This window comes from Ursus americanus, chromosome 33 (assembly GCF_024610735.1).
Source record: "Ursus americanus isolate L20-20 chromosome 33, mUrsAme1.1.p, whole genome shotgun sequence".
In the NCBI taxonomy this organism is placed as follows: Eukaryota; Metazoa; Chordata; class Mammalia; order Carnivora; family Ursidae; genus Ursus; species Ursus americanus.
The window spans coordinates 9,751,046-9,769,284 of record NC_142159.1 but is presented as its reverse complement, the minus strand read 5'-3'; the positions used below and the strand labels follow the sequence as shown (position 1 = coordinate 9,769,284).

Below are 18,239 nucleotides of genomic sequence, written 5' to 3'. Positions count from 1 at the left end.
AGGTGTTGGGTCTTCTGGGAAGAGATACAGGGCTGAAACTTAGGGTGGAAGTCAGAACCAGACCAAAAGGACTGTCATCTCGGTTGAAAGAACAAGAGTCCTCTTCTACTGCTTGTGTGCTGGCCCCAGAGAACTTGCCTCGGCTCTATGAACCTCATTTTTCTCATTTTCCAACAATCATGAGGTTGTGTAAGGAACAAATGAACTCGTGGACATGGGTGGGTGTGTTTCTGTAGTTAACGAAATAAAGGGTTTTACAAAATGGGTGATAATAATCATTCTTATAATTACATTAAGCCATGTGAATGAGTAAGATCTTGGAAGAAGACAACAGAGAGATCAAACATCCAGGGTTAAAACTTGGAGAAATTTCACAGAATATCATCCAAAAGAGGAGTCCATGATGGAGGCAGAAGTAAATTTGGAGAGGTAAGAGACCCTGAAAATGGGAGTGCTCTGGGGTGGGCTCCGCATCCTAGGAGAAATTCGGTTGGTAAATACTCATCAAAAGTGTCCCTCTAGAGTTCAGGTATGATTAAATGACTTTCAGAGTCAGAATCAACATGAAATGGAGAAAATACCCTCCTGCAGAGGTCCCTGCCCTGCCCTCAGAAATCCCCCGACACAGTCAAATGGCCTGAGAGGTCACTTTAGGGAACACCTGAAATCCTGAACTGTCTGTGTCCATCCTGAAGAAGGAGCGTGTTAACAAGAGAGCATGGTCAACTTGATGCCTTTTTCCCATCTTCAGCACCCAACCCCAATCCGCAACCTGAGCTTCTTTCTTAGGTGGTCTCCTTTGCTTCTCTTGCTCCCCCCACTCTTGGTTTCCCCTTCCCCCCAATCCATTCTCCATTTTGCTCTAAAACAGAATTCTGCTCATGTCACTCCTTTGCTCAGATCCCTTCCCTAATTCCCCACTGCCTCGGGATAGAGGCTGTACTCCTTGGACACTCGAGGCCCTGCATCCTGATCTGACTCCCGCCTCTACCCTCTGGAGCATTCTCCATGCACTCCCACGGGCACCCTCTGCGCAAGTCACACCTTGGCAGTTTCCCGCAACCACCCTAGGTTCTCATGGCTCCCTGTCATCGCAAGGGATGCATCTCCTAGATGCCCTGCCCTCTTAGACTTACCTTGGGAAGCCTTTATTAAGCTCCAGGCTGAGCCGGATGCCCTGCGTGGTTGTCGATGGTCTGATTTCTCATCTTTCTCTGACGGGGACCCCTTTGAGAGCAGAGAAGATCAGTATCTCTTTCCTCCGTACAGTCTCTGCCCCACCAGATCTTCCCAAACAAACCCTGGTTTCAAGTAGTCTCTGGTTGTCAGTCCACTGGTCCGGATTTGGAGCCTCCAATATGCATACCCACAGTCCCCGGGCCAGAGGCGGAGAGAGCCTGGTCAAGAGCGCTCTAGCCCGAGCGCGCCACTTGCACTTCGCGGGGCGGCCGCCAGGGGCCGCCGGGCTCTTTGTTTTCCTTTCTGGCCCGGGGTCGGGGCCGAAGGCCTGCAGAGCGCATGCTCTGGGGCAGTTCGCGGCCGGGCCGGCGAGCGGAGGAGTTGCTTGTGGCGGACCTGCAGCGAGGTAGGTCGCGCCCGTCACGGGCGGAGGGTCGGGGCGGAGGGTCGGGGCGGAGGGCGGCGCGCGGGGCGGCCGCAGCCGGAGCCCCGGCGGGCCGGGGCCGTTGCCCGCGCGCTGGTGTTGGCGGCGCCGGCCCCACGTGAAGCCGGGCGGCAGGAAGGCGCGGGTGCGGGCGCGCGGGTTCCCGGCCCCGCGGGGCGCCCTGGCGCCGGCCTGGCCCCGCCTGGTTCGAGCGAGGGCCGCGCGGCCCCTCTGCCGCCGCGCCTCTCGCGCCCGGCCCGCGGCACCCGCGCGGGCGGGAGATTCAAACGGCCCGAGCGCGGCCGGCCGGGTGCGCGCGGCCGCGGTGACCCGGCCGGGCGCAGAGCCGCGCGCCTCGCGGCCCGGGACCGGCCGCCCTGGCAGGGGCTGCGCTTCCGGAGCGGGGAAAGTGGTTTTGTCCAGCGTTCGTCTGGAGGATGCGTTTGGCAGAGCAAGGGGAGGGATCCTGCCCAGCGAGAATGTGTGCCTTAGGAGCGCGACGGTAGGCTGGTGAGGGTCTCCTGCAGGGAACGAAGTCTCAGCGTCAACAGGCACCAGGACGAAGGCTGTTGACCCTTGGAGAGGTGTGCTGTGAACCCCGCATCAACTCATCTGGCCACCGATTCCTTCCCGGCTGTCTACCCCGTGCTGCGCTGGCAGGGCTGGGGAACAATGGTGAGAAGGGCCCCGTGTGGCCTTTACAGAGCCCCCGGTCTCCTTGGGGAGACCCTTCTGGGGGCCTCAGTTAATATTGGTCCAGTGTGTCACCGAAGTATGTCCGTGGAGCCAGCCATTCATTCATCAGATAGTAATGGAGGTGCTCCAACCAAGTGTGACTTGTGTGCGGTAGCAGAAGTTGAGTGTGTGGAGTGGTAGGGGAACTCTTGAGGGGGTCACCCAGCCCTGCCTGGGAGGGTCAGGATGGCTTTCCAGGTGAGGTCACTCTTGAATGGGGTTTTGAAAGGACAGTGGAGTTATTCAGCTGACTGGGGTGGAGGGGTTCGTGTGATCCAGGCAGGGGCATGCAAAGGCATGAAGGTATAGGTGAGTGCTGGGGTCAGGAATACCACAGATGTTTAAGTCTGGAGTACAAAGAAGGGAGTAACAAGATAGTACAGCAAAGGCTGGGTCTTGAAAGGTCTGGAGTGCAAGACCAAGAAACACTCCGTGGGGGTGGAGGAGGCAGGGAGGGTGTCACCCAAGAGAGACATCGGAATGGAATCTGGAAAAATGAATTCGGAGTTTACCTTGCTCTGGTTGCAAAGACATCCCAAGAACAGGAATACTGTTCAGCTTTGCAGCTTACTAGTTGGGTGCCCTTGGGCCTCCCACTCAATCTCCCTGGGTGTTAGTTTTCTTATCTGTAAAATGAAGGTAAGAGGCATGTGGTGAGAATTACTAATATCCTGTGTTTTTTATAAGGCAGTGATTCTGACATCCGGTGGAAGCTGAGGCCCCTTTCCCCCAGGCATAGCTTTGTATACAAGGGGGCTCCTCTGGCGAGGAACTCCTGGGGTGCAGTGTACCAGCGCTGTGCCTGGCACAGAGCAGGAGCTCAGCAAGTGTTTGTTGACAAATGAGACCCTCTCCACCCTTTCCTCCTGGGGACCTTTCTCACAAAGAGATTCTTAAGCCTCTGAGACTGGCAGGCAAGTGTCTGCCTCCTGACGTTGGCAAGGTGGGGGTGGTGGCCGGGACAGCTGCTCTGATCAGAGATGGCCCTGTCTGTCTTTGCAGAAATGAGGCTGTGGAGAGGTCATAGGAGGTCACAACAGGATCATCAGGCCCCTGGTAGACTGTCTAGTCTGGTGTGCCTTCGTTCACCACATGAGGAAACTGGAGCCCAGGGAGAAGGGGGGGGATGCTCTGGCCCTGGTGGGGAGTGGTCAGGAGACCTGGGGTCTCATCCCACCTGTGTGGCCTGGGGCACCTTTCCTGTGCCTCAGTTTGTCTTATCTGTAAAACCAGGGTGATCACACTTACCTCAGAGGGCATCATAGGTGGTTATTAGTGGAAGTCGACTCTCTGACTTTTACTTATTTGTGACTGTGTCTCACTCTTCTCTCAGACTGTAAGCTGCTGAGGATGGAAGCTGTGTTTGTCTGTTGGGGGGTGAGGGGTGGGGACAAAAGATTGCTATCTATTTCTAGCCCAGACACTTGGTGTGTGGTTCAGAAAACACACCCAGAGCAGTTAGAGAAGGAGTCTGTACAAAGGACTGATTTGTGCAATGCAGGTGAGTAATGGATGCAGGGCTCCACCTTTTATCATTCATTCATTCATTCATTCATTCATTCATTCATTCATTCAAGTAATCTCCATACCCACTGTGAGGCTCGAACTCACGACCCTGAGATCCAGAGTCGCATGCTCTTCTGAGTGAGCCAGCCAGGTGCCCCCCAGGCTCCACCCTTTAGAAGGTGCCCTCATCACCTGCCCTGCCTCCAGGATTGCTCACAAGAGCATTCTGCAGTACCTGCAGTCTTCCATCTGAGAGGCCAGTACTCTGAGGCTCACGGAGAACTCAGGTCTGCCCTTTCCCACGTCCTTCAGTGGCTCCCACACCCACCTGGCCCACCCGCTCAGACCCAAGCTGCCTCAGTGTCTCCTCTCTGGTCTCACCCTCCTCTTCCACTCAGCTGGCTTTTGCCCTCGCTTGTCGTGTTTGGCCAGGCTCATGGGGGATTTTGGGGAGGCCTGTCTCCACCCCTGCCTGGATCATGGCCTGCCTTTGGCCAACCTGGTTTTTGTTTTTATTTTAAGCCAATCAGATATACCTGGGTTCTATTCCTGACTCTTTTATTGGCTGTATGAACAGTTAAATTCACTTCTCCGAGCCTCAGGCCCATCAGTTGAATTAGGAGTGATAGTACTTCAGTGTGTTGTTGGCATGCAGAAGATAGGACTGGGCACGGCCCCAGAGCGGCTCGTATTTTAAGGAGTAGGTTGGTATGGTGGACAGACATATAAACTAGAGTAATTATCATCCAGAAGTCTGTCCCAGTTTCTCTGGGAGAGAATGGTTAGTTTAGGATGAGGGGAGGGGCCGGGAAGGTTTACCAGTGGAGGTGACTTTGGGACTGAGTAGACATTGTTCCAGTAGGATAAGGGGTGGGAAGGTATAGAGATGCAAATGGTCTGGAGAGAACGGTAAGCAGTCTAAGATTGTGTAGGAAGCAAAACGAAGATGTGACAGAGAAGGGATGAGGCCAAACGTTATGTCAGTACCAGACTCTGGAGGCCTTTCACACCAGCCTAAGAAATGTGGGCTTTGTCTTCCAGGCAGAGGGAACCACTGGGGCGTTTGAACAAGGAGGCAGCTTGTTTCAGGTTTGAGGTTTAGAAACATCATGATTGACTTAATGGAATGACATGGGATGGGGAGCAGGAACATGAGAGCCAAGTGGCTGTCTTTTCTTGGGGAGAGGGTATGAGAGTTCCTAGGCAGACTGAGAGCCTGGGGAGCTTGGGGAGGAAGTTGACAAGGGCACCAGCTTTGGAGTCTGACCAACTTGGTTGAGCCCTTCGCTTCCTCTTCCAGTCCTGGGTCAGATACTTTACCTTTCTGAGCCTCAGCTTCTCATCTGTAAAGCAGGATCCGTGTGCCTCGCTTGCAGTGAGGTGCCCCACGATGTTCACCAACTCACGGGTGGCTAAGACGATGTTCGCTGGGTTCCAGCCCACAGTAAGACACGTTTTGTTAGTGCCTCTGATACCAATCACCTCTTGTTCATTTTCCCGTCTCCACTCCAGGCCTTGCCTACAGGTCAGCCTAGCGTCAGCACCAGTGTGTTGACATAATTCTCTTCCCCGTGTTTTCACTTAACTTCTTGTTGTGCGTACTTTTCCACGCTACTACACCGTCTCCCTCCCCGCCACAGCTAACCTCCTCAGGTCATTCCGATGAACTGATGGGAGAGTTACCTTTGGCAGGACAGGGCCTTGGACACCGTGAGCTGGCTGCCAGCTTGGCCGGAGATAGAAGCCGTCTACCTGAAACAAGGATACCTGTTCTATCCCACAGCCCTTAACCCACCCAGCTCTGCATACTTAACATCTCCTGGTGTTGGCTCCCAACGACTTCAGACTTAATGAAGACATCTGGTAAAATGGGGCTGTCGGGTCTCTCCTCCCCTGTTTGTCCCGCAGTGTTCTTCTCCCAGCTCACTGAAGAGAAGTCTACCATCCTCCTAGTCATTTTTGCTGAAGATTTTATTTTTAAGTAATCTCTATACCCAGTATGGGGCTCAAACTCACAACCCTGAGATCAAAGTCACATGCTGCACCGACGGAGCCAGCCAGGCGCCCCGTTCCATCCTCCTAGTCATCTAAGCCAATGCCTGGGAGTCCTTGTTTTGTCCAAGCTTATAGGGGGATCCCCTGGATTTTTTTTAGGATGAAGAAAGTCATTCTGGATCCTTCCCTCTCCCTCACTCCACACATCTAATCCATAAATCGAATCTGTCTCCTAAGTTGATCTGTTGAGTCTCCTTTTTCTCTGTTACCTCAGACAGACCCAGTCAAGTCACCGTCATCTCATTTGGATGCCTGCAATGGCCTTCTCTTCCAGTCCCTCCCAGTTTCTCTACAGCAGCCAGAGCAACCGTTTAAGAGTGTAAATCTGATGAAGACTTTCTGAAAAGTTTTCCGTTTTCCCTAGAAGGCCTTGCACGACCCAGTCCCTGCTCACCTCGTGCCATCTGACCAGGTCTCCAGCTGCAGCCGCGCTGGCCTCTCCCTGTTCCCAAACACCACACCGTGTCCTGGGCCGCTTTTGTCCTGGTCTTGCCCTGCTGGCTTTCTCTCATATTTCAGATCTTAGCTTAAATTTCACCTCCCTGACCACTCTCTTCCCCTACCTCAAGCTATTTCCTTTTTCTTTTATTTATTTATTTTTGTTGGTGTGATAAACGTAAAATTTACCATTTTTTCCCCATCTTAACCATGTTTAAGCATATAGCTCAGTGTCGTTAAGCACACTCACATTGTTGTGCACCCCAAGTTATCTCTTATGTCACCATGCTTATCTTTCACTCAGCACTGTTCGTAATGTTTCTTTCCTGCTACAGTGTAAGCTCCATGAGAACGGGGAGAGGATTAGTCTCCTTTTTCCTTGCTACACCTGGCCCAACGCCAAGCACTGGTAATAGGTACTTAATAAATATTTGTGGAACAAATGAATAAACGCTGCCATGTATCGAGTACTTACTGTGTGCTTGGCACTGCAAAGTCCATGACAGACATTTCATTCAGAGACGTAGTCATAGCATTCCCTTTACAGAAGAGGATACAGCTCAGAGAGGTCAAGGGTGCTGGCCACCCGTGGTCACAAAAGCCGGGGTGAACAAGCCACAGCTCTAGCAGATGAATCCAGTTCCCTCGAATCCCAGAGAATGTGCATCTTTAGCATGGTAAGAGAGGTCTCAAAGAGGTGGGTTGGAGAGGAGGAGTCCCACCCCAAGAGAATAAAAGTTGGGTGACGTTCAGAACTGCCACCTCATCCGAGTCAGAGCTGGGCCAGTCACGACATGTAGACGCGGCTCAGCCTATCCAGGCCTGGAGGATTCTGAACCTTTGGCTACTTCCTTATCTTCAGCGCTTTGTTCTCTCCCAGGATAGTTAGCGGAAATGTGCGCGGAGGCCATTGGCCTTGTGTTCATTACCGCGCAGTGGGGAGCTGGAGGGGCTGGTGCTCTAGGACCTGCTGGAAGACGGAGACGGGGAGGAGGTGCTGGTTGGGCCTGCAGCGGAGCCCGAGAAGGGCTCTTGAGGTTCTTATTCCATTTATAGTCTTGGGTAGAGTCTCATCCCTTGGCTACAAAATGGAGGAGGGGTGGGTTAGATTAGATGAGAGCTCAAGCATTGCCTGGGGCAGGCTCTAGAGGTTGTAATACCGATATTAATTTATAGTTTACAGTATTAGCTCATTTAATCCTATATAACAAAGATGCCAGTATGATTATTATCCCTGTTTTACTGAGGAAGAAACTGAATCATGAAGAGATTAAGTAATTCTGCCCAAGGTCAAACAGCTAGAAAGTAGCTGAGCCTGGATTCTGGCCCTGAGACTCTCCACGGGCACAGGCTATCCCACTTTTACATCAGGGTAGCTCTGAAGTGCCCTGACCCCTGCCAGCCTTTCCAGCGCCTTTACAGTCCAGACTGGAGAGCCCCAGGCCTAGACAGTTTCACAGCCTTAAAGACCGGAGCTCAATAAGGATTTATTTCCGGGGCTGGGTGTGTGGAGGAAGAAGGCTTTGGACACAATTTGGGCTGGATTGGAACTGAGAGAGCTGGGGAGAGTGTCTGTTCTCAGCAGCCTTGAGGGGGACGGGGAGACCATTGCGGGGCAGCAGCAGCCAGATGAGGGAGCGGTTTGGGGCGAAGCTCTCAGCTGTCCTGGATGGTGCCAGGTCCAAGAACCTTTCTTGTCATCCATAAGTGGTTTCCTGTCCCCTTTTTGTGACACCTGGTGAGTGTGTACAGTGTTTATTTCTTAATTGGACTGTTGAGGAAAGACCGTGTGCTCCAGGAGTGGTACTTTTGGATCTGAGGGCACGGATGGTCTGGTTTGGATTTATGTAATGAGAATCGCTTTTTTTGGAAGGGGGGGAGTCTGATAACAGTAGTGCTTTACCAGAGTTACTAGTGGTTATCTCAGTGTTGAGGGGGAGCTGTGAGAGATACTTTACTTGATGTCGATTCTTCAAGGTTTTAATTTTTTATAGTAAAATAAAACATAGGGTGCCTGGCTGGCTCAGTCAGAAGAGCATGCAACTCTTGATCTCAGGGTCATGAGTTCGAGTCCCACAGGTGTAGAAATTACAAAAATATATTAACCTTAAATAAATAAATAAACAAACATGTAAAGTTATTTGTCAGATATCTTAGATAATATAGGAAGGTACAAAGTAAAAAACAAAAGTGTCCATAATCCCATTTTCCAGAGGTTACCATTGTTAATAGTGAATGTATTTCCTTCCACAGTCTTCTACACCTATTTCTGCATGTGCATGCCTTTTTTTATGGGATGATGGACTGTTTTTTTAAGGTGTTTATATTATTTGGCAATGGTGAACATCTTCCTATTCAACAAATAAATCTCTGAAAGCGTCACTTTTAATTGCCTCATACTGTTCTATCCTGAATATACTGCGTATTTTCTAGCCAGCCCCCTACCATGGGTTGCTCCATTTTTTTAATGTTAGGAAGAATAAAGTAGAGAATATTTATGGAACCTAATCTTTGGTGTATCCATTATTCTGTTCTTGTTCTTCTCAGATTCTGAGAAGTGGAATTACTGGAATTCCTCTTACCTTTTTTAGGGTTTTTGGTAAATGTTGTCTAGTTAGAGCAGGAAGATGATTGCCATTTCTGAAATGGAATATTTGCCTTGGTTTTTCAGGAAAGGAAGATGCCACCCAAACGGATAGCTAAGAGAAGGTCACCCCCAGAAGATGCTCTCCCCAAAAGCAAGAAGGTGAAGGGTAAGTTGGCCTTGGTCTCTATCTCTGAATGGGGCGGGGGGGGGGGGGGGCGGCTTCTTGGAGCCCCCAGAATCTAGGCCTGGGCTCCTTCCTCTCTGACATCTGAAGCTGAGGGGCCTAGAAGCCCAGGAACTCCACCCAGATGGAGGGTTTCTTGTAGCTTACTGAATCCCACCCTCTGGAAATCATAAAGGAGAGCAAAGACTTGTCTACAAGAAGCACTCAGGCAGTGCTGGCAAAAAAAACCCAAAAACAAAAAACCCCTAAAAAACCAAAAACAAGACCCTAGCTGGGACTTTGCTCCAGGCAGTAATGTACTATGGCTAGGACCATTGGCTTCCAGAAGTGGGTTCAAGTCCAGGCTCTGCCACTTTCTGGCCGTGTAGCTTTGGGCAAGTGACTTAACCTCGCTGAGTTGAATTACCCCATTCATAAAACAGAGGCAAGAGCAGCACCAATCTCGCTGGGCTGTTAAAAGGAAAATGAGATAATGTCCTGGTAGCATTTGAGGGAGGTAGCTGTACTTTCCTTTTCCTTGGGACCCTGCAGGGAGACAGGGAGGAGAGAAATCCACCCCCCAGTCTGGGAGGGAATAGTGTGGACCCACGCTCAGACAGTGACTGTCTTTTGCAGACCGTCGTAACCAGGCAGTGAGGGCCATTGCCTCCCATCGCGTTCCAGGTGCCCAGAGGCCAAGCCCTCCTGACCAGAAAACCCGACCAGGTGGCTCCCTGCCCAGGGCACCCTCTGCGTAGCCGTGGCCACACCCCCGGGGGGAGGAGCTGGACGCCATTGGCTGTCTGGGGCTGTGGGCGACCTCCATTGGCCAGCAGATGGCCCTCTGCCTTCCACTGATTGGCTTGTTCCTTTTCAAATGCGTGTCTTCTGTCTTACTCCTGCCCCTCCTCTTCAGCCCCCGGTCCGCTCCCACAGAGGAGTGGAAGGGTTGCGTGGGGGTGTGTCTGGGAGTTAAGTCGCAGCCGGAGGGTGGAGGCTGGGGACAGTGCTCTGACCCATGTAGGTGCCTTTGGTTTCAGTGCAAATTTTACTGTTTGCTAGCTCCGTGACCCTGGAAAAGTTACTTACCCTCTCGGAGTCTGTTTCCTTTCCTATAAAACAGGAGCATAAATATGGAAGGTCTGTGGTATAATTTAGGGGACTACAAAGGAATTTAACAATCGTAGAAAAAGCAGTCAGTGAAGGGTAGACATTATCTGAGCCCTCACTGTTGGCACCATGACTCCTGAGAACTTAGAGAGCTATTTAGGAAAACTATCTGTATCCTCACTGTTCTCTTCCCCTCCCACCAAGATTCATTTCACAATATTGAGTGTCTTCATGTTTTCATCTCCTTCCTCATATTAATAACGTGCTCAGTTTTTAATTTTCACAAAAACCAGTGACACAGTTATCTTTGCTATTCCCATTTTATAGATGAGGAAACTTAGGCTTCCTAGAAGGATCCTGTGACTGGTCTGTGGCAGAGAAGGGGCTTGAACCCAGGTCTGTGTGGTCCCAGAGCCCATGCAGTGACCCCTCCTCTCTCTTGTCATCCTGCACACTCAAGGGCTGTCTTCTTCACCCTTCAGTCTCCCATAGGTCCCACAGCACAGAACCAGGCATGGTGCTGACACTGGGCCAGGGCGACGTGGGCCAACTGGGGCTGGGCGAGAATGTGATGGAGAGGAAGAAGCCGGCCCTGGTGCCCATTCCGGAGGACATCGTGCAAGCCGAGGCTGGGGGCATGCATACTGTGTGTCTAAGCAAAAGTGGCCAGGTAGGTTGGGTTGGGTGGCACAGGATTGGACAGGGCCTGGGCTTGGGGGGCTTGGGAAAGGAGCTTTGAGCCACACACATTACTCTGTGGAGATGGAGCTGGTTAGCTGCACAGGGAGTGGCCTAAACAAGAATGGACGGAAGCCAGACCTTGAGCTAATGGGGGCATCTTGGGCACAGGTCTACTCCTTCGGCTGCAACGATGAGGGTGCCCTGGGAAGGGACACGTCCGTGGAGGGCTCTGAGATGGTCCCTGGGAAAGTGGAACTGCAAGAGAAAGTGGTGCAGGTGTCAGCAGGAGACAGTCACACAGCAGCTCTCACTGAGGATGGTCGCGTTTTCCTCTGGGGCTCCTTCCGGGTAAGACTGGGTGTGGAAGACTGCGTGGGGCTGGCGGGCTGGCAGAATTCGCTGGTCAGACCCCAGTGATAATCCAGCTCCACTCCCTGTTATACTTAATGGTGGGGAAATCAAGGCCCAGAGGCAGAACTTGGGCCCAGACCCAGGTCTCTTCATCCAGGCCTGTCCACACCACTGGCTCTTTCCTTGAATCTATATTATGAAGTGTGTTACTTTGGGAAAAGGGTGGGTCAAGGATGCCTTTGGGCTGAGGCTGATGCAGGAAGCCTGCTGTCCTCACCCATCTGCCTGCCTTCAATCCCCACCTCCCCGGCCCTCTTCTACATCTGTCAGGGGTTTTGGGGTACATGGGATTATCACATCTCAGAATTTCTGAGGCAGGGGAGTGCAGTTTAAACAGTCGAGTCAGGGCGCCTGGGTGGCTCAGTCAGTTAAGCGTCTGCCTTCAGCTCAGGTCATGATTCCAGGGTCCTAGGATCGAGTCCCGCATCGGGCTCCCTGCTCAGTGGGAAGTCTGCTTCTCCCTCTGCCCCTTCCCCCTGCCCATGATCTCTTTGTCTCTCATGCTCTCTCTCTCTCTGTCTCAAATAAATAAATAAGTTCTTAAAAAAAAAAAAAAAAACAGTAGAGTCAGCATTAAAATTGTTTTGGTACTTTGGTATTTAATTTATTTTGAAATGTAAGAAATAAAGGAATCTGATGAGGTGTGTCCTCATCAGCTCTGTTTTTAAAGTTTCTCATGGAGAATTTCAAACACATAAAAGTAATCAGAAAAATATATCGAATACCCATCTGCTCACCTCCACAGTCATCAGCTTGTGGCCAAACTTGTTTCCTCTCTACTCATCCACTACCCTTCTCCTTTGTTATTTTAATGCAAATCACAAGCCACACATGATTTCATTCAGTAAGTATTTCACTGTTTGTCCTGGCTCCTGCCCACCTCTTCATCCCCATCTGGCACCAATCCCCTTCACCAGACAGCTCTGTGGTTGCCACAAGCCTGGATCTGGCTGGTCTGGGCAGACAGGACTGGCTGGTAAGGGCTCTGTCCTGCCTTCCAGGACAATAACGGTGTGATTGGACTCTTGGAGCCCATGAAGAAGAGCATGGTGCCCGTGCAAGTGCAGCTGACTATGCCGGTTGTGAAGGTAGCCTCAGGTGAGTCTGGGGGTACTCACTCTAGGCAGGAGTTGAAGAATCTTGTTCCGGGGCTGGCCTAGTCTTGGGCCTTACAGACAAGCCCTGTATCCTCTGCCTTCCTCTCCCCCACAGGAAACGACCACTTGGTGATGCTGACAGCTGATGGTGACCTCTACACTTTGGGCTGCGGGGAGCAGGGCCAGCTGGGCCGCGTGCCTGAATTATTTGCCAACCGTGGTGGCCGGCAGGGCCTTGGTAGGTGGCTTAGGTCCCTCTGGCAGGGCAACTTGGCAAGCTACCCCCTGGTGAAGGTCAGAAGCAGGAGGGATTCTGTGTGTGTGTTTAGGCTTGCGTCAGATAGGCCCGCGGTGATAGGTAGGAACTCCGACTCTAGAGTCAGACCATCCTGGATTTGAGTCCTGGTTCTAATACCCGTTGGCCATGGGACCCTGGTCATAGTGTCCTCATCTCTAAACGTACTTCATTGGGTTGTGGTGAAGTGAAATGAGTTAACATAGAAGAATGTTTGGCACCTGCTAAGTTCCATGTAAATATTACCTTTTACGACTCTGGGAGTCTGAGTGAGGCATTTGTACTCTCTTGGCCTCAGTTTCCTCTTCTTTTTAATAGGGAAGAGGAAGAAAAATCCCTGCTTAGCTTCCCTCCAAGGGCTGTAGTAATGGGGAGGAACACACAGGGCAGAGAGAAGCTGTGTCTGCCACTGACCCTGGCCTCCTGTCTGCCTACAGAGCGACTCCTGGTCCCCAAGTGCGTGATGCTGAAATCCAGAGGAAGCCGGGGTCATGTGAGATTCCAGGATGCCTTCTGTGGTGCCTACTTCACCTTTGCCATCTCCTGCGAGGGCCACGTGTATGGTTTTGGCCTCTCCAACTACCATCAACTTGGTGAGCCGCAAGCCCAACATCTGGCATAGCCCAGGGTGACCTGGGTTCCAATCCTGGCTTCACCACTCACTTGTTGTGCACCCTTGATGGCGTCAGCTAACCCCTCAGAGCCATGGTTTTGTTATCTGTAAAGTGAGAATATCCATTCCTTGGTGTTTGTGGGGGAGGCAGCCTCACTGTGTGAGGGGATGAAGAAGGACAGCTCCTTGGACAGTTTCACCCCTGACAGCTCTATCCTGGCCTTTTCCTCCCAGGAACCCCAGGCACAGAATCTTGCTTTGTGCCCCAAAACTTGACATCCTTCAAGAACTCTACCAAGTCCTGGGTGGGCTTCTCTGGTGGCCAGCATCATACAGTCTGCATGGATTCAGAAGGTGGGACCTCTGGGTTGGGGGTGGAGTATTCCTTGAGCATAGTCCTGGCCAGACTCCTGAGACCATGGTCCTTGGAACCTGGGCCTGCTCCCTGGGTTGGGTCAGATGTGGGTCCATGAGGGCCATCCCCATCCCCAAGTCCTGGACCTCTTCCCCATGAGCTCAGTGGGGTCCTATGGGGGTTCTTCCAGACCGCCCCCAAAACTGGGACAGATGCTGCAGACCTGCTTCTCAGCACGCTGGGAGTGGGGACGAGCTTCCGCGGATATGGGAGCTCAGCGGGCCTACCTGGTGCATGCCTTCTGCCGCTCTTCATCTGTCCTCCCTCCTTCCGCAGGAAAAGCTTACAGCCTGGGCCGGGCTGAGTATGGGCGGCTGGGCCTTGGGGAGGGTGCTGAGGAGAAGAGCATACCCACCCTCATCTCCAGGCTCCCTGCCGTCTCCTCAGTGGCTTGTGGGGCCTCCGTGGGGTATGCTGTGACCAAGGATGGTGAGTTGGGGCTGCCCACACGCGGCGTGGTCGGGTTTGGGGGTAATGATTCTTACCAAACTGCTCCTCAGGCTCTGATGTCCATCACGAAGTAGCGCTGAGATGCAGAGAGCACTGTTTGTGATGACACTGCTTTTCTCCTGACTGTCAGAAGCTCTGGCTTTGATGAACATAAAATGAGTAAACAAATTATTTTAATAAGGGCGATTTTTCGTAGCATAGAAAAATAGTAAAGAGAGATGTATCACTGAGTCCCAGACAGGCAGTAGGACTTGAATCCAGGTCTCCGGAGTCTTAACTCAGGCTTCTCTTTACATTTTCCACCAAGGTGATCCTTTTATTTACAACCTAGTATGTGCCAGCTTCCCAGGGAGTTGTACTTAGACTTTTAGTAGGAGAAAGAAGGCTTAGTCACTGGGGTTCTAGCAGGCACAGCAGAGGAATCAGGTGGTCACCAAAGCCTGAGTGGGTGAGTGGGATAGCCATGGACACCTTGAGAAGTCCGGAGCTGCTGGAGCACTTGGCCTGGAATTATCTGGGTAGAGTTCCTGAGGAAGTGGGGCTTGTGCTGCACTTTAAAGGTTCGGTTCTTTATGATAAGTAATGAAGGGCATCCCAGGTACAGGAACATCTAGAACAGTCTCAGAGGTCTCAGAGGTCCTTGGGATGGAGGGTGGTGTAGGGGTTTGGGGAGTGGCCAGTCACGTAGAGCCTTGAATGCCATGCCTAGGAGCAGGGAGAAAGTCTTTGGCAATATGTAAGGACTGTGGTCTCTGGTTGACAGAGCTATTTTTTTAATCCATCATCTCCTTCTCTGAACTCCCAGAGGCTGGGACATTGCTAGGTTGCTGCCGGCCAGAGCCAAAATTCTCCCTGATGTTCCAGGCTTCTCACAGTATAGAAAGGTGGGGCTAGGGATCCTGGAGACAGCTGCCCCCATTTCTCTCCCCTGTAGGTCGTGTTTTCGCCTGGGGCATGGGCACCAACTACCAGCTGGGCACAGGGCAGGAGGAGGACGCCTGGAGCCCGGTGGAGATGACGGGCAAACAGCTGGAGAACCGTGTGGTCTTATCGGTGTCCAGTGGGGGCCAGCACACAGTCTTACTGGTCAAGGACAAGGAACAGAGCTGATGAAGCTGCTGCGGGCCTGGCTCCCGGCCCCGCCACCCTCCCTCCTGGAACTGGGAAGCTATGACGACCACAGATTCCAGCAGGCCTCCCCCAGCCCCGAGTACTCTGTCACCTCCTGCCTTTTTCCTCTCAGCAGAACAGAATCCTTTTCCTCTTTTCCGTTCACCTTTCCTGAATCATCCTGCAACCTACAGGATGAAGGGGAGCGGTAGGGGGGAAATGGAAGAGGGGAGGGGGTTTTAGCAGCCAGAACATTGCTCACCCCAGAGCCATGTGGTTAGACCTTCCCCCCTCATCCCTACCTCCCATGGCCCTGGCTGACCCTGGTTTTGCCTGCCAAAAACCAAAAACTCCTCCCCTGGGGATTTGGTGCCCACGTTCTGAAAAGTTGGGGATCATCAAGCCCTACTGTAGCCGTGTGCCACTCTCTGTCCTTCACAATCCCCAGGCAGACAAATGGTATGGTGGTCAGACCCAGCTGTCATGGCCCCGTGCCTGGGGGAAACTGGAGATCGGGCATGGCTGCCCTGCCACGGGCAACCCCAAGCCAAATATTTGGCCCTCAACAGATGTCCATGGGGAAGAAGAAAACACTGATCCTCCACTTGATCAAGAAAAAAGCCAATCAGCCTTTCTCCCAGAAGCACAAAGCATTCTGCCCTTCAGGCATCGCCTGAGTAGCCTACCCGTCGACCTGCCTCACCTGCAGCCGAGGGCCTGAAGTCTGGGAGGGAAGCGACATCTGCAGGGCAGGACGTGGAGGGAGTGGGGAAGGAGAGTTTTATAAACAAACTTATAGCAATATTGAGAGTGAAGGGAGGGGGGAGGAGGGGCAGAGGGGCAGAGGCTGGTGCCCAGAAAGGGGAGCAGCAGCTTGTACAGTGGCTGAGAAAATAGAAAACAGTTTTGATTTTTTTTTTTAATGTAAAGTATTTTGGAGGGGAGAGTGAAATCTTTTAACACTTTGAATAAATTTAGAGTTTTATAAAACAGGCCACTTGTTTTCTACATACTCCCTGCTTTTTTAAGGGAGGACCTGCTGTGTTGGGAAGAGCAGAATAAACCCATACCTATGCCCCTGGTCAAGGCCAGGGCTTAAGTGCTGTCACGATGTCCTGGTATGTGCCAGTCCGCTGCTGATGTGGCTGGTCATACAAAACAAAAAAGAGAAAAAGAGTTGATTGATGTTTGCTTAGGTATTTATGTTTCAGGAATCACTGGATTTAAAAAAAAAAATTATGCTGTATAATGTGAGACGTGGAATGGATCCTTTAACATCCTAATCCCAAACCAAAATTTGAGTACAGTACATACCTATAAATACTTACACTAAGCTTGCTGTTCTGTCATTCTCAACAGCTGATGTAATTGATTAAACATGGTTAACTGCACAGTAACTTAAGACTACTTACTACGCGTATTAATGTAGATCTTCCCAGGCATTTGAGCAACCAAATCATACAGCCGATCTGTCTATGATGGTGGTCACTGAAGCCACATGTGGCTATTTACATTTAAATGCAAATTTGTAAAAAAATTTTAAATTAATTTCCTTGGCTGCACTAGCCACATTTTAAGCCCGCAGTAGTCCTGTGTGGCTGGTGCCTGTGGTATCGGGCTATGCAAACATAGAACATTTCTGTAACTGCAGAAAGTTACAGTGGACAGTGCTGATCTAGAAGGACTGTTACATGTATAACAGGACGTTTTTATTATCACCAGGATTCTTCTTGGATGTCAGAGACTTGGAAAAAATGAATATGTAAAAGAACTTCAGATGTATTCTGTGATTTTTTTTTTCCTGTGAAGTTTTAGTTTTGATACTAAAGTTTTAGTTTTGATACTTGGAAATTGACTTCTTAGAAAGGACATCACACTTTTGGTTCTAATATTTTCTTTGTAAAGAAGCACTCGTGTGTCTGCTGCTACTCCTCACTCCACCAAAAAGTCCATTTGGATTAGACTTACTGGGGTTTTCCCTTTTGACAGGACAGCATGTTGAAGATACCCTGTTCTTAATAACAGCTCTTCTGTATTGGGACTTAAAATGGGCCAGGCATTGTGCTGAACACTTGTACATGCAATACTAGCTCTTTTAATCCTTCCATCAGCCCTGCAAAGTCAGACTTGTCCCTCGGGAAACAGTCCCTGAGGTTGTGACTAGCTTAAGGTTAAGCAGCTACTACCGAATGCACAAACTAGGCTGGAATCTAAACCAGCCTCTACCTGAGCCTAGAACTTCAATTCCTTTTCCTTGTATTGCACGTGTTATAAAGCTCTCTGTAGGTGCTTTACACGTATGAGACGGTGTCAGGCACATGGTACTCTGGACATACTACTTGCTGTTGCGACAATTGTACATTTTTGTCTGTTCCCTGTAGTTAATAATTGTCTTTCACGTGCATAGTTTTTTGGTGTTAGGTATTAATTTAGCACCAATGTCTTTTTTAAAAGATTTTATTTGAGAGAGAGAGCAAGCGCGAGCAGGGGGAGGGACAGAGAGCGAGAGAGAGGGAGAAGTAGACTCCCCTGCTGAGCGGGGAGCCCGACATGGGGCTCCATCCCAGGACCTGGCATGACCTGAGCTGAAGGCAGTTGCTTAACCAACTGAGCCACCCAGGTGCCCCAGCACCAATGTCTTAAGTGTAAATTTAAGTTTCCCTTTGTTCAAACACATCAAGTACTGTCATCTTTTCCCCCATCCTCCTCCAACCTGGATGGATTACCCCAAAACAAATGTAATCATAGTACACAATGTGGCTCTGCTATAACTATTTACAAAGTTGTCGTGTAAATATTCAATATTGCTTTGACAGACATTTTTTATTTTTTTGCCCAGTGTGGGGCTTGAACTCACACCCCCCCCCCCCCAAGATCCAGAGTGGCAAGCTCTACTGACTGAGCCAGCCAGGTGCTCCTGCTTTGTGAAAAATTATAATATGACGATGGAGAAGTGTGTATGTATGAAGG

The 18,239-nt window shown here is 50.9% G+C and overlaps 1 protein-coding gene across 7 annotated transcripts; it reads left to right on the top strand.

The window, feature by feature from the left end:
* Positions 1–1,500: 1,500 nt before the first annotated feature.
* RCC1 (regulator of chromosome condensation 1) lies at positions 1,501–16,666 on the top strand. Of its 7 annotated transcripts, XM_045782475.2 has the most exons (12): positions 1,565–1,585; positions 5,628–5,707; positions 9,009–9,090; positions 9,724–9,813; positions 10,680–10,867; positions 11,047–11,226; positions 12,291–12,387; positions 12,502–12,624; positions 13,119–13,274; positions 13,529–13,648; positions 13,986–14,138; positions 15,094–16,666. In XM_045782475.2, the coding sequence occupies exons 3-12, from the start codon at positions 9,018–9,020 to the stop codon at positions 15,267–15,269; spliced, it is 1,356 nt and encodes a 451-aa protein (XP_045638431.1). In that variant the 5' UTR covers positions 1,565–1,585; positions 5,628–5,707; positions 9,009–9,017; the 3' UTR covers positions 15,270–16,666. The 7 variants fall into 7 exon arrangements, with proteins under 7 accessions (XP_045638434.1, XP_045638430.1, XP_045638431.1 ...); XM_045782474.2 differs by lacking the exon at positions 5,628–5,707 and having other exon boundaries at positions 1,529–1,585; XM_087858734.1 differs by lacking the exon at positions 9,724–9,813 and having other exon boundaries at positions 1,570–1,585.
* The last annotated feature ends 1,573 nt before the right edge of the window (positions 16,667–18,239 follow it).